At 47.8% G+C, this 16,029-nt stretch overlaps 1 protein-coding gene across 6 annotated transcripts in view; it reads right to left on the reverse strand.

Annotated features, from left to right (window-relative positions):
• Positions 1-6,559: 6,559 nt before the first annotated feature.
• The window catches only part of FBXO16 (F-box protein 16), a 53,067-nt gene continuing 43,597 nt past the window's right edge, over positions 6,560-16,029 (reverse strand). For 4 of the 6 annotated variants that reach the window (XM_014546437.1, XM_014546436.1, XM_005874606.2 and 1 more), the window contains one exon: positions 6,560-6,802. In XM_014546437.1, the coding sequence (XP_014401923.1) occupies positions 6,620-6,802 (183 nt within the window). In that variant the 3' untranslated portion in view covers positions 6,560-6,619. Of the gene's footprint in view, positions 6,803-7,277; positions 7,322-16,029 lie in introns of all 6 variants that reach the window. The other 2 variants (XM_014546438.1, XM_014546439.1) reach the window with 2 other exon arrangements.

A 16,029-nucleotide genomic window follows, 5' to 3' on the forward strand; every position in this document is an offset into this window, starting at 1 on the left:
GTCTCCTCAGTGTCCCCCGGCCTTGGTGCTCACAAAGGTCTCTGGCTCTAGGGTTTCTGCAAGTAGGATCAGTGTGGGGGCCAGTGACAAAGGAGTAAGAAGCTCTCTTGCAACCCTTGCTCCTGAAAGCAGCCTTCAGCTGGCCTCTAAGAGCCCTGCAGAACAGAGTCCTGCCCTGGGTCTGCATCCTTCTCGAATACTGAAAAGAAGCTCGAGTTGGCACTGGGCAGCCTCCATGTGGGCACCACACAGGTCTAGTTGTCAGGGCTCCATTGCCCCTTCTAAGGTTTCGACCAGCTCACGTGTGCACCCTCTCTCTTTTGGAGGGAGGCCCTGAGAACTCACCCTGCGTTCCTTTCTTCCTTGGGTATCCTTCCCATAGCTGCCTACCTCCAGAGTTTCATTTCCCAGCACTCCCTCCTCCCCTAAACTGGCTGTTGACTGGGACACTGTCTCCTCAGCGTCCCCCGGCCTTGGTGCTCACAAAGGTCTCTGGCTCTAGGGTTTCTGCAAGTAGGATCAGTGTGGGGGCCAGTGACAAAGGAGTAAGAAGCTCTCTTGCAACCCTTGCTCCTGAAAGCAGCCTTCAGCTGGCCTCTAAGAGCCCTGCAGAACAGAGTCCTGCCCTGGGTCTGCATCCTTCTCGAATACTGAAGCAAGACTGAATCCAGGCAGGGCAATGGATGCGACAAAATAGCCAGTCAGGTAGAAACGAGTGCTCCATAGGGAAGCAGCATGGTGGAAAGAGCAGTTCTTTAGCGTCAGGCACGCCAAGCTCTGCTGCTTCGTAGCCATGGCCATCTGCTGCACAGTACTTCACCCCCCATTCTGCAGCTATGAAATGGGGACAATGTCCACCTGCCTACCTTCATAGATTCTTGTGAAGGTCCAATAAGAGAGTCCATAAATCGTCTAGGGAGTATCTAGTATAATAAATGCCCACTTTCCTCCCCCTCTTGCCCCAAGCCTCCGTCTTACCTGAAGTTTCTCTAAGTCTCGTGGCGATGTCTGAGACTTCTGGGTCAGGGGCACAGTCACTCTGATTTTTAGGTCAACACGAGCTTCATGGGGAGCAGGGTAGCTGCTGGTCTGCATTCTCATGTAGAGTGGTGTGGGAAGGGATTTCCAAACCATCCTAAGGGCTTCCTAAGACTTTTTCTAGTGGCTCAAACCAATAATAACCTGGGAGTCAACCTTGACTTCTCCTTGTCTTTCACCTCCCACTTCTCTGTTTCTAAGTTCTGTTACTTCTCCTTAAGATATCCTAAACCCTCTGGTTCGCTCCACCCGCCTCCATGATTTTAACGTCACTATCATCTCTTCCCTGGAAACCTGCAATGGCTTCCTGTCTTCTCTTAATTGTCAGCAGATAGAGATCTTTCTAAATACAATTCTTAGTGAGTCACTTCCCTATGTAAGATCCTACTGATTGCTCAACTACCTCCAAGAGAAAGTCTTCACCTCTTTGCCTGGCTTGGCTCCTGGGGTTCCTGCCTACTTCCCCAGCTTTCTCTGGCACCAACCCTGCTGCAAGCCCAACTCCTTTATGCTCCAGCGATACCAGTACTTAACTAAGGCATCTCCTGGATGTGGGACTTGGAATGTTAAACCAGGACAGTCCTGGGAAACCAGGATGGTGGTCACCCTAGTTTTGCCTTGGGTCTTTGCAACTCTTATTCTTCTCCCCAAAATGTCTCCCCTTGTCTCTCCACCGCCTATTCCCTACTCCATACGACTCAACCTTGGTCTCTGCTTGGACATTGCTTGTGCACCTCCCCGTGAAGTGGTTGGTTGATTTGTCCCTCTGGGAGCTGTCACAGCACGCTCTCCTTACAGCTGTCACTGTATCTCCTGGCTGCTCTCTCTCCCTCATACTCATAAACTCATTAAAGGCAGGAACAGTTTTTTTCTCCTACCTATACCCCCAGAGCCTAGCAGAGAGTCTGACACACAGTAGGTGTTCAATAAAGTTTTCTTGAATTAATATCAATATAAATTTATCTTTGTTGTCTAATTCACATCACCATAGGGATGTTATGGACTGAATATTTATGTGTCTCCCTTCCCCCACATTCATACGTTGAAGTCTTTTATTTTTATGTTGCAGTCTTAACCCCTAGAGTGGCTCTATTTGGAGACGGAGCCTCTAAGGAAGTAATCAAGGTTAAATGAGGTCATAAGGGTGGAGCCCTGAACCCCACCCTGATAGGATTCGTGTCCTTATAAGAAGACACACCAAAACCTGTAACTCCCCCGAGTGGATGCCCCTCTGCTGGAATTGGACAAGCCTCTGTGGTCACCAGGGGATGACGAGTGACACGGTGAGACTTCCAAGGCCAGGACAAAAGAGGTGGTTCAGATTCCCACTGGTTGTCTCTTGAGCTGCTCACCCTTAGAACCTCGCCCCTGCTGAGAGAATTCCCGCCCAGACAGGGAGAAGCAAAGGCCCGGCCTCAGCCCTGGCTGAGCCCCCAGTGGACCGTCAGCACCAACTCTCCAGGCCTGTCCCTGCCCCGTCTTGGAGTGGATCTTCCAGCCTCGGTGGGGAGGAGACAGGATGCTGTCTGGGTTGGAGACAGGCTCTCCCCAAGAGCCCTCCCAAGCTGTAGATTCACCAGCAGAACAGACTGTTGTCATAGCAACAAAGTTTGGGAGTAACTTCACAGAAATAGATAATCCAAATACAGCTTAAGACAGGAGGTAGCCACGCATACTGGGCAGGTCTGTCTTTCTCTTGATATGTCCTTGTTCCAGGAGAACCTGTCTGTTCCAGAAGCTGGGCTCATTCTCCAGACTGGCCTGTTCAAACATTTGCCCACAGCATGACTGGCTCCTGCAATAACCACAGCAGTTTATTGACTTTTTAAAAAATATATTTTTATTGATTTCAGAGAGGAAGGGAGAGGGAGAGAGATGTAGAAACATCAATGGTGATCAGCTGCCTCCTGCATGCCCCCTACTGGGATCGAGCTCGAAACCTGGGCATGTGCCCTGACCGGGAATGGAACCATGACCTCCTGGTTCAGAAGTCGACATTCAACCACTGAGCCATACCAGCCAGGCAACCATAGCGGTTTAGTGTGCAGAATCCTGGAGCTACAGCTCTCTCCCACTTACACAGCTGCCCCTGGTCTCTAGGAGCCAACAATGAGGGCTCAGGATCCAGGAAGAGGAAACCCTAAATCACAGCACCAGCTTTGCCCAAGGGATGATCTCAAGGTCTCATCTGGGTGTGTTTGCTTTCTTCTCTACCCCGGGGTACGTGTGAACTTCCCTCTGGTGGTACAAATGAATCAATCGTGAATTAGTCATGTTATGTCCTCCACCGATCATCTGGGCATCCAAACCACCATTCTCTACCATCATGTCAGGCCACTGTTTGTTTGTTTGTTTGTTTGTTTGTTTTTATTTCAGGCCACCTTTTAAAACCATATTATAGTATACTAGAGGCCTGGTGCACAAATTCATGCACTGGTGGGGTCCCTCGGCCTGGCCTGTGGCTCTCCAACATCCCCTGAGGGGTCTCGAATTGCGAGAGGGCGCAGGCCAGGCCAAGGGACTCCACTGGTGCACGATTGGGGCCAGGGAGGGACCTCGGAAGGGCTCTAGGAAGTGTCTGGCCTGTCTCGCCTAGTCCCGACCTGCTGGACCCCAGCAGCAAGCTAACTTTCAGTCAGAGCATCTGCCCCCTGGTGATCAGTGCGTGTCACAGCAACTGGTCGAATAGTAGAACAAACTGTCAGACACTTAGCATATTAGCTTTTATTATATAGGACTAGAGGCCTGATGCATGAAATTCGTGCAAGGGGCTCGGACCCAGCCACTGCCGCAGCCGCTATGTCTCGGCCCCTGCCCACCATGACTTCGTCCGGAAGGACATCAGGTCTAATTAGCATTTTAGGCTTTCATTATTATAGAGCAGTGGTTCTCAACCTTCTGGCCCTTTAAATACAGTTCCTCATGTTGTGACCCAACCATAAAATTATTTTCGTTGCTACTTCATCACTGTAATGTTGCTACTGTTATGAATCGTAATGTAAATATCTGATATGCAGGATGGTCTTAGGCGACCCCTGTGAAAGGGTCGTTCGACCGCCAAAGGGGTCGCGACCCACAGGTTGAAAACCGCTGTTATAGATGAACATTAGTGTTCAATATTACATGGTTGACAATCATTTAATTGTCTATCATTCTGCTTTACTTGGGTAACTAAGTATCCTAGAATGGTCACTTCTGGGACCTTAAAATAGTTACATGACCTTAAATGGTTTAGTTGAAAATGTGTGACTACTATTTTTGCAGCTAAATAACATTTTATGTTTTCCAATAACTCTTAAATGCCCATCCATTGAATATTTGGAAATGTACATGTTACCCCACTGTGCTGGGTATTCTTCACTGTCCCACTCATATCCTTCCCTCCCCGACCACTCCTGGCCACACTCCTCAGCTCCACTACCTGCCTCAGAAGCTGACATCTAAGAGCTGTGCCCCTGGCGTCTTTGCTGTTGACTTTCAGGTGAGATTGACCAAAGGGAAGTGCTATTGGAGTGTCAAAGGTGGGGAGAGAGGGGGGTCGAGTGTTCTCTGCCCCCGTAGGCTGTGTTCCCCACCACACAGCACACACCCTATTGGGTGGCCTCTCCCCTGACTACAGTTCTCACTGGGTTCTAGGAACAACGTGTCCTTTCCCATCTGCCTCTTCAGGCCAAAGGACAATAAAGGTTTCTGTAGTTGCTACTTCCTGGGTGCTTCACTATCTCATCTTGATTCTTTTAATCCTGCCCAGCGAGTGAATTGTGTCCCCCCGCCCCCCAAAGTTCCCATGCTGAAGCCCTAACCCCTAGGATTTCAGCATGTGACTGTCTTTGGAGATAGGGTCTTCAAAGAGGTAAGTAAGGCTCACTGAGGCCATGTGGGTGGGCCCCCATCCAATCTGACTTGTGTCCTTATAATAAGGGAGGATTGGGACACAGAGAGGACACATGTGAGGACACAGTGGGGAGGCAGCCATCTGCAAGCCACGGAGGGAGGCCTCAGAAGAAATCAACCCTTATGACACTGTGACCTTGGACTTTCCAGCCTCCAGACTGTGAGCAGATGAATGTCTATTGTTTATAAGCAACCCACCTATGGTATTTTTGTTATAGCAGCCTGAGCAGACTAAGACAGTGATACTTTGTGTGGGAAGCTACCCATGTCTTCACTATCAGAGAAGTGTAAACAAGGAGCCCGAATGCTGGTGAACCTTGAGCCCTGGCAAGGGCCAGAGCTATGCACCGATTGTTTAGTTGAGACAATGGTAGCTCAAGCAATTTCCTGACCAAATAGTCTCAGAGTAAATCTTTACTAATATTTACTGACCTTTAAGATAGTCTGTCTGTTACCGGTCTACCCATGTCTTCACTATCAGAGAAGTATAAACAAGGAGCCTGAATGCTGGTGAACCTTGAGCCCTGGCAAGGGCCAGAGCTATGCACCGATTGTTTAGTTGAGACAATGGTAGCTCAAGCAATTTCCTGACCAAATAGTCTCAGAGTAAATCTTTACTAATATTTACTGACCTTTAAGATAGTCTGTCTGTTACCGGAATTGCCTGCCTGTGTAAGGGCTATATGTGTATCCAAAATTGAATAAAAGATTGGCAAGGCCTGGGCACCAGGGGAAGTCCTTCCCCTTGCATTGGTTTTCCCGCCTGGCCCCCAATATTTCCAAATTATTATTTCTTGTCTCATCTCTGTCATTTGCGTGTGGCCCTTCTCTAGATCCCGAACACTGAACCACTCGGGACGTGGCTCGCACAACTTTGTTATGGAAGGCCTAGCAAATTAAGACACCCTGGTAAATAGGATGTAGTGTATGAACATCAAACTGCTCAAGCAGCCTCGGAGGTGTGCTGAGTGCATCCTTCCGGGACCCTGCCTCGTACACCTGATATTACCAATGGTACTATCACATGATCCTTTATTAACCTCTATCATCACATTCCCATCCATGCTTGTAAGTATGTCAACATTTATGCCATGAATACCTTTTGCTGAAATACTGTAGAACTCACCTTCACAATAAAGTACCTACTGCCGACAGTTTCTTTCTAAAGATTTTTTATTGATTTTTAGACAGAGAGGAAGGAAGAGTGCAAGACAGAAACATCAATGTGGAGAACCAGATATTGATGGGCTGCCTCCTGCACACCTCCTACCAGGGATGAAGCCCGCAACCCGGGCATGTGTCCTGACCTGGAATCGAACTGGCAACCTTTCCATGCACAGGACGATGCCCAACCAACTGAGCCACACCAGCCAGGGCCACCAACAGTTTCTATAGCGGAGCCAAGTAATATCCAATGCTCCAAGTGTGGAGCATCTTGTCATTTCTATAAAAATCTGTTGACATTTTTAAAAATCCTCACCCGAGGATATGTTTTATTGATTTCTAGAGAGAGGGAGGGAGAGGGGAGGGAGGGGGAGGGGAGAGAGGGAGAGAGAGAGAGAGAGAGAGAGAGAGAGAGAGAGAGAGAGAAACATCTATCAGTCCTGTATGGATCAAACCCGCAACCCTTTGGTGTGCTGGATGACGTTCCAACCGAGCCACACTGGCCAGAGCTCTTTTCACATTTTTAAATCAGCTTCAGCTCTGAAGCCTGGATGGGCAACGACCGAAGGCCAGAGTGTCTCTGAAGATGCTGCATGAGAACTTTCGTGGCTGCCTCGGTGGCTGGGAGCCCCGCCAACCGACGAGGAGGCCAGGCAAGCTGAGCTGGGACTTGCAGAGGGGAGCTGGGTTCTGCACTCAGGGACACCTAGGGAGGAGAAAGATATCATTAGAGTGAGAGTCATTGAAACATCAAAGGAAGCTATATAATTAAACGTATTTTAATGATGTAAAACCATTGTGTAAAATCATAGGACTGGGTGGGATTTATTGAGACTTCCCCATTTCACCACCCCTTATCCCCATGCAATCTCCGCCGTGAGCTGCTAATAATAACTTCTTTCGTCTCCAGGGTGCTTTCACAGCCATGATTTCATCTGAACCTCAGGGAACTCTGCGAGGTGGGCAGGGAGGTCTGAGTACCTCCCTTTCACAAATACATGAAACCAAAGAACAGGCAGGTGCAGGGCCAGCCCACGTTCACAGAGTGAGAAGGTGTTAGGGCTGGGGCTGGAGACTTGGGATTCTTAGGCCGGGTGAGTATCAAGCGCCCATATTTTATACTCCCTACTAATCTGGGCATGCACACATTCTCTCTGAAAAGGCGAATGTCACAGGCTGACCTTCCAAACAAAACTCACGGTGAGGAAGGCTTTCTCCTCTGCGTCTGGCCGTAGCAGGAAATGGAAGAGGAAAGAATGGAGAGAAAGCATATGCGTTGAGCTTGCAGGAAACTTGTACTTGTACGTTCACCCTTGCTTTGGCTCCTACCGCGTGCACAGACATCAGGAGACTGAGCAGACACAGATGCCGTGGCCTTCCCCGAGCACAATCCCCCTCCTATTCCTCCGTGTTCAGCTGGCAGGTCTCAGCAGCAGATCATTTGTTAAGACCCCTTAATGCTCTGTTAGAAACGTGTGCAACACACAGGGTTTCTGCTCCTCTGGGGGAACTCAGAAATTGCTTCAGCCGATGACTGCTGTCTCCTGTCCTCCTAGTCCACAAAGGTGCATCACACCAACTGGTCCGACCTCACCTGCTCTCTTTGCTCCTCTAAATACAACCCGACCTTCGAGGCCCACGTTCTGTAAGGAGCCTGACCCTCGGGGGTTTCTGCCTCGGCTGGATTTCTATCAAGGCCTCTGGCTTAGCACGGTACATACCTATGCTCTTGGCATTTAGCATTTGTTTCTGAACGTCATTGTTTGTCTTCTGATGAAAACGCAGGCTCCCTGAGAGCAAAGCTGGAATCTTCCACCTCCCTGAACCCTCGGCTGCCTGCCTACAGCTGAGAGAGCCATCTATGTTTACTGATCTTTCTGGCAAAGAGCAGGCAAAACTGGGGTTAAACACAGCGAGTCGTTAGAATCGAGGAGGAAAGGGGAGAAGGAATGGCAGATATAATCTTCCCTGGTGTGCAGTGTTGAGATCAGCACGGGGTTAGCATGTTCAGTGCTGCTCTAAGATCAGCACCAGGGAAGACAACACATAGAAGTGTTCCTTTGTGCTATTTTAGTAACAATGAAAGTAAAATAATACCTGCTGAGAAGGAAAAAGAAAAAACTAGCTCTCTGTGATTCAAGAATGGGCTAGTCACACCTCACCTGTAACAGTTTCAAATTTAATCCTGTTACTGCGTAAAACTTATTTACCCCTGCATTTGAGGAACCCCTTCCCCCTAAGCCCCCAGGGAAGTCCACAGGCCCAGGCAGGCTCCTCGAGCTCTCCTTTTTCTCTGTGGCAGGTCCCAGGGACTCCCCACCACCTCCTTCTCTCTCTTAGTAATGGTCATCGCCTTTCCAGATTGTGGGCTTTCTCTTCCCTTCAAGCTGGGCTCAGGGAAGATGATCTCCGTACGTCCACACTCCCCTGCTGTCCGTGAAAGCAAGTTCCTAGACCCTCTTCTCTTCATTGTAAGACTTTCATGTTCGTTGTTATAAGAGAAAAGACAAGATTTAAGGGGAAAACACGAGGACATTGTATACACAGGTACACACCTGACAGTCCTGGATCTTGGTCTAGAGCAGTGGTTCTCAACCTTCTGGCCCTTTAAATACAGTTCCTCACGTTGTGACCCAACCATAAAATTATTTTTGTTGCTACTTCATAACTGTAATGTTGCTACTGTTATGAATTGTAATGTAAATTGATATGCAGGATGGTCTTAGGCGACTCCCGTGAAAGGGTCGTTCAACCGCCAAAGGGGTCGCGACCCACAGGCTGAGAACCGCTAGTCTAGAGCATCTGAGAATCTAGAAATAACTGGAAACTTTTTTTTTCTTTTTTCACCAATGTTGGGGACCAGCCCCTCTGACAATCTAGAAATAACTGGAAACTTTTTTTCTTTTTTCACCAATGTTGGGGACCAGCCCCTGGTTCCTGGCACAGAGCTCCTAAAACAGTGTAAATTCCCAAGTGATACAAATCAGTGCTTAAAGAACTTGCTTAATCTTCCAATGGTTGTAGTACAGTCTATTTATAGATGAGCCATACTGATAAATATCTGAGCTGTTCCCAGTCTTGCACGTACAAACAATGCTGATATAAACAATCCTCACATATGCACAGGTCTATCTGTGGTGGCCTGTGATCGGACGGGCTGTTGGTGGCGACAGTAATCCTAGTACTGGGGCGTCATCACAAAGCCCATTCCTCTCTCCAGCCAGTTTCTATGTCTTTAAATAGAAGGACATTGGAGAAGAGAAATGTGAAGCCATGCTTTACACATCAAGAATTCTCTGCCCAGCTGGCGTGGCTCAGTGGTTGAGTGTTGACCCATGAATCAGGAGGTCACGGTTCAATTACCGGTCAGGGCACATGCCCTGGCTGTGGGCTCGGTCCCCAGTGTGGGGCATACAGGAGGCAGCCAATCAATAATTCTCTCTCATCATTAATGTTTCTCTCTCCCTCTCTGAAATCAATAAAGACATATTAAAAACAAACAAAAAAGAATTCTCCAGGTTTCTGTTCTTGGCCCACATCCTGGGCCATCAGTGCCTAACTCTTCAATTGCTATCTCACCCCGCTCTCCCTCCCCAGCTCCTGGCTCACACGCTCAGCTCTCTTCTGACTCCACTACCTCACACCTAGCATGTCCTATTGTGTTGTAGTCTCAGTAGTGGTGGCAGGAACATTAATACGATTGCTCAACGCAGGTACCTAGGAGTCACCCCTTACTTGACCGGAAGCTTCCCCTCATGCCCCTCCACCCCCTGCCTGTAAGCATCTGGAGGGCAGAGACCGTATCGTGTTAGGGTTGTACCCCTCGTGCCTAGTCCAGGGCCTGTAAACTACTTGTTGGATCAATGAGTAAACACACGAATGATTCCTCCTTCTTTTCCCCAGAGCAATGGCTGGAACCACTGGGCGGGTGGACTTTGAAGCAGGGATGGAACACTCCTGTCCTCAGGCAGGATTTTATTGGGCAGAAAGAAGTCATGAGAGTGGTGAGACGCTCCTGAGGCCGACTGACCCGGGAAAGAGAGGCTAAGTAGGGATGGAACACTCCTGTCCTCAGGGAGGAGGTCATTTTATTGGGCAGAAAGAAGTCATGAGAGTGGTGAGACGCTCCTGAGGCCGACTGACCCGGGAAAGAGAGGCTAAGGCTAAGGCTATCAATAGGGCACATGCCAGCTTCTCTACCTGTATCTGTCACTCCCTGATTGGACCTTCTGTTGTTGTTTTCCATTCATGTTATTTGCAGAAATTTGCAAATGATCATTGATACAAACACCACCCTTGGATAAACCCATGGATAACTTAAGAGCACAGATTAGGAAAAGGACCATGTGGATGTGAATACAGGACCGATGATGACAGCCCCTGCAATGCCCCCCTCGTGAATAATAATTGCAAATACATGACTGCTGGGCGTGGTGCAGAGAGTCACATAGTTGTGATTTCATTTAATCTCCCTAAGCCTGTGATATGGTAAAGGGAGGTAAAGAAGGTGACAATCTTCACTTGATGGGAGACCCCACCCACATCCCCTTTTAAAAAAATCTACCCTGAACACTTTATTATGAGAGTCATGTGGTGAAACTGTATATAAAGCCCTGGCCGGTGTGGCTCAGTTGGTTGCACGCTGTCCCATTCACCAAAAGTCACTGGTTCGATTCCTGGTCAGGGCACATGCTCAGGTTGTGGGTTCAATGCCCTGATCGATGTTTCTGTCTCTCTCTCTTTCCCTGCCCCTTTCTCTCTAAGAGACAAAAAAACAAAAAACCAACAACGATAAAAACATTTTAAAAAGAAAAGAATATTATTTTAAAAACTGTATATAAATATGGATTGCTGTGTTTGCAAGTCATAAAACCAGAAGTATTTTGTTGTTGTTGTTGTTTTAGTCATAGAAACACAGCTTCGACTCAGCCTGTAAACTGCCTAAGCTTAGGCCTGGGGCTGAGTAATAAGTAAGGGCCACTGGTGGGGATACAGGCTCAGAGCACAGACGAAATGGCTGGGGAGGGGCTTCCCTCTGAGAGGGGAGTCTACGAGGGGTGGTGGCTCCTCCTGGCTTCAGCTTCATCCCCAGGAGGGAGCTGCTTCATGGGCTTCCCATCGGGGATTCTGTGAGGAGGACCCCTGCCATCCTCCCGCCTGTCTGGGAGCCCAGAAGGCTGCTCAGGCCCACCTGCCACCCTTCTAGGGGCCCCTGCGTAGGTCAGCGCCTCTGCAGAGGGTGTCCCCTTTCCTTCTAGCCCACGCTGCTTCTGTGAGAAACAGAGGAAAGGGTTAGGGAGAATCATCAACACGGCTTTAAGGAAGCCTCAGGCCTCTGCTGTTAACCTTGGGGTAAAACTGTCAGCTGTGGAGGAAGGCTAAGCAACTCCAGGCAGGGTTTGGAAATTTAAATCCAAGACGATGTGAGGGCACCATTAAGTAAGTGAAATAAGGGAGGGGTGTGTTGCAAAATGTTCATAGGCCATAAAGCTCAAACGGCTGTTTGTTAGTAATGGTTATGAACTCAGATTTCAAAACATCCCTGTCTCAGAAAATTAGTTTCTACTGTAGTTTGTGGTGAAATACTATGTTACTAAATGTTCTACACACATACACACACACACACACACTACATATATACATGCACATTTTAAACCCCCGTAGTAACAGCGATTAAAATATGTCATAAATAATATGTATATAACAAATAATTTTACATAGCTCATAAACACATTTCTTCTCTTCTGGTAGATCCTGAAGAGAAGCCAATTTGTGTCAAATATTTGGTGTTTAGCTCTTAAATAAAAACAAGCAGCCATTTGGCCCCAGTCTAAATATCCAGTGAGAGGGAAGCAGGTAGAATCACCCCTGTTGGAAACGCCAGGGTCATTTATTAACCTAACGTGACAGAACAAGAGGCAACAAGACAGGACAAGCAAATGGTGCTCTTACAGACACAGGAGAAATGCAGAGTCTAAGCGGGGTTCTTCCTAAGGGTTCTTCCCAAGATTCTTAGCAAGCAGGCCTTTCTCCTCGGAGGTATCAGACACGAAGAACCAGCACTGTAGTTAGTAAGCAGTGGGTGCACATGACACAGAATCCACACACTCACCGGACACCCCAGATCAGGTGTCAATGCAGGAGCCTGTGTGTTTACAGGCACACGATGGTACAGAGGCCAGGCAGGGAAAGAAAATATCTGGCTAAAATCTCATACTGCTGTAGGTGCAACCATATTTTACATAGTGGAAACTAAGAGAGAAAGGGAGAAGATAAAGAAAACTGGAGAAGTAAAGGAAAAAGAAAAAAAGAGAGCTTATTCCACAGGCTGGAGCCTCCTTCCGGCTGCCCGGCGGGCCCCTCTGGGCAGCTGCTCACTGTCAGCCAGCTCTCATCTTTCCTCCCGTCTCCCACTGCCCACTACTGGCCACTATTTACTGGTAAACGCCTGCTGTGAGCGAGGCGCTGTGCTCAATGCTTTACATCCCTCTCCCAACCCTGTTAGTGCTGTTACTAATTCCGTTTCACACGTGAGAAAACAGAATCTCCGAGAGGTCAATAACTAGGCCAGGATGGAGCTGCTCACAGACCTACTAAAGTTGTGGTATCAGGCAACGAACTTAGGCTGTTTAAGTCCCAAACCTGTGTTTTTTGTTTGTTTGTTTGTTTTTTTAATCCTCACCCGAGGACTCACAGACCTACTAAAGTTGTGGTATCAGGCAATGAACTTAGGCTGTTTAAGTCCCAAACCTGTTTTTTTGTTTTTTTAATCCTCACCCGAGGATATTTTTCCATTGATTTTTAGAGAGAGTGGAAGAGAGAGGGAAAGAGAGAAATATCGATGTGAGAGAAACATTGATTGCCTGCCTCCTGCATGCCCACCGACCAGGGCCCGGGCCTGCAACCGAGGTATGTGCCCTTGACCGGAATCAAACCTGGGATCCTTTGGTCCATAGGCCGACGGTCTATCCCCTGAGCCAAACTGGCGAGGGCACCAAACCTGTGTTCTTGGTCAGCAAAGTGAAAAATAAGATAGTATGTGGCGGGGGGTGGAGGGGACACACAAACATGTATTGTACTTAATATAGTCCCATCTAACAGATGAAGAAATGGAGGCTCAGAGAGGTTAAGTAACTTATCCAAAGTCATGCCATTTAGTAAAGGAACCCAGGTCCCTCCGACTGCAAAGCCCATATTCTTTCTTATTCTTCCTTCCCAATGGAACTCTTGAGAATTGGACTGACTGAGCTGAATAATTAAAAATCTCTCCTATAGATATTTTTAGTTCTGCACATCCAAACAAAAAATAAAACAAACACCTGGGGAGTTCACCAGAAATGAAAGGCGACTAAAGATTGCCTGCCAGGAAACCGCTGCATAACTTTGTTTTGTCAATTCTTCTGTTTCAGTTCATTATATTTTCCAAGGTTCAAAGAAAAAGGTGGGAGACAGAAACCTGTTTATAGCGCTTTATAAGCAGGAGCCGCGGAATAATGGAACCGTTTGGCTATCCTGTGTAAAGCAGCTGCCGTCATAACTGTTTCCCTCAGGTCTCGGGAGAGAGGGGAGTGAATGTGGAAGGAAGCTCCGGGGCCCACAGCTCAGACGTTAGCCTGGAATGGACCTGAAAGGTGCTGGAATCCAACTCTCATTTTATAGGAGAAAGGAAAACTCAGAGAGGCTGAGCGACCGCTGAGTTAAAGGTAGAGCTGGGGCTAGAAACCTGGGTTTTCTGATTCATAAACCATCATGCTACCCATGATAGGAACCAAATCAATTTGGAGTAGAATCCTTTTCCCTCCTCTTTTGTCCAGTCAAGGACATGTACCTCGGTTGTATGCTCCTCCCCGCCCCAGTCCTGGTCCAGACGCATGCAGGAGGTGCTAAATGTTGTCTAATGGTCAAAGAACAGGTTATTATTGATAAACACTACCATTAGAGAGAGTGGGAGAGAGATAGATAGAACAATCAATGAAAGAGAAACATCGGTCATTTATCAGCTGCCTCCTGCACGCCCCCAACTGGAGATCAAGCCTGCAACCCGGGTGTGTGCCCTGACCAGGAATCGAGCCATGACCTCCTGGTTCATAGCTCAACACTCAACCACTGAGCCAGGTCGGCTGGGCCAGAAGCATTTGAAGTAATCAGAATCAAGTGATCCTGGAAAGAGGTGAAGGAGGTAACGGCAGAGGCTGGACTTGGCGGAGCACAGGAAAAGATAAGGTCTTATCTAAGGCAATTAGAGTAAGCAGGCCATGCCAGGCTTTGGTTACTTGTATTACAATGCGTGCTCTGAAACAGCAAGCTTTTTGAAATCCGTGCCCAAATCAGAACCTAGCAGTGAGGACGTCTAACCTCCAAGCAAAAGTTCAGGGAGAGACAAAAGGTATTTTTTATACTTAACTTGGTAGAAAAGAGACAAAAAGGACGGGAACCAAGATGTCAGCTGGGGTCCTCCGAGTCCCATTTCAGGGCCTGGGAAGTCCAAAGCCCACCCTCACCCCCGGGTTTTTGTGAATTGTCCCCAAGGGACTTCTGTTTTCTTGGCCTCCTAGACTTCCGAGATCTTGCTTCCATGTGCAAATTGAGTAGAATTTACTCTAGAGATGGAAGGCAGGGTTTACTTCCCAGCAATAGCAAATAAATGTGATCGGATGGTGGTATCACTGTCTAACACCTTCCCGGTCCCTCTCCCTTACCTCATCTCAGCTTCTGGACCCAAGTGGGCTTTTCTCTCCTCTTTCCTCCCGTCCCCCTGCTCCCCCTCCCCTGCCCTCAACAGAGCAGAAACCACAAATTCCCCAAATCTCTAGCAGAGCAGGTGTCCCCTCCTCTGGAGGGGGTGCCCCATAGTATCCAAGCCCTCAAGGTGTCATCTCCCTCTACAAGCTCGTCAACAGTTCTCCCCCAGGAGACAGCTCCCTCCTCACCCTTCCCAAAGAGGAATTGTGGGGCCAGCTCTTAGGATTTAAAAAATTTTTTAATTTTTTTTTCACACCTTTACACGAGATGGGGAAATCTCTGGAGGTTAATTAAAATGGTATCTGGCTCTACTGTGGTGTCTATATTTTTAAATTGTTTTGTTCTGTATGGAATTTTATCATAACTAATATTTGGGCACTTGTTGATATGTGTAGAATTTTCTATATGTTGTTATTTATTTCAGAGAGAGGAAGGGAGAGGGAGAGGTAGAAACATCAATGATGACAGAGAATCATTGATTGGCTGCCTCTTGCACACCCCCTACTGGGGGTTGAGTCGCAACTCGGACATGTGCCCTGTCCAGGAATGGAACCATGACCTTTTGGTTCATAGGTCGATGCTCAACCACTGAGCCACAGCGGCCCGACGATATGTAGAGAATTTTAATAAACAATGTTCAAAATTATAAAGCATTAGTGAGAAGGTCTAGGCTTTGCGCCCGATGATATGTAGAGAATTTTAATAAACAATGTTGAAAATTATAAAGCATTAGTGAGAAGGTCTAGGCTTTGTTCCCATCTTCCATCAACGATTCACACCAAAAGGTGGTTAAATGGAGCAGCTGCAATGAGGCAGCACTAGTGCTGGAAGCTGGAGAGGAAATCAGGTACCCTTTTAAGGGGGAGGGGGGCTCTGAAAACTCAAATCTATGAAATAATAGACAACATCATAAGCTCACAGCAATACATGTGGACTCGAAACTGTTCCCCTAAGACTGTTTCTCTTGTTAGAGGGAACTCTCATATTTGAAGGCTCTGTCCTGACAGGGTAAAGTGAGGATGGTCCCAGTGGCGTAAAAGCCACAGCCCTGGAAAGATGGCCTAAGGAATATTCTTTGTACTTCTACACTCCTGTGCTTTTTCTCTCTTCCAACCCTTCCATTCACAAAGCTTTAACTTCTCCAAGTATCATATGCCCTTTTCTATTTATGGGGGTGCGGGGCGGGGTGTG

The sequence above is a fragment of the Myotis brandtii genome, unplaced genomic scaffold, assembly GCF_000412655.1.
Source record: "Myotis brandtii unplaced genomic scaffold, ASM41265v1 scaffold447, whole genome shotgun sequence".
NCBI lineage: Eukaryota > Metazoa > Chordata > Mammalia > Chiroptera > Vespertilionidae > Myotis > Myotis brandtii.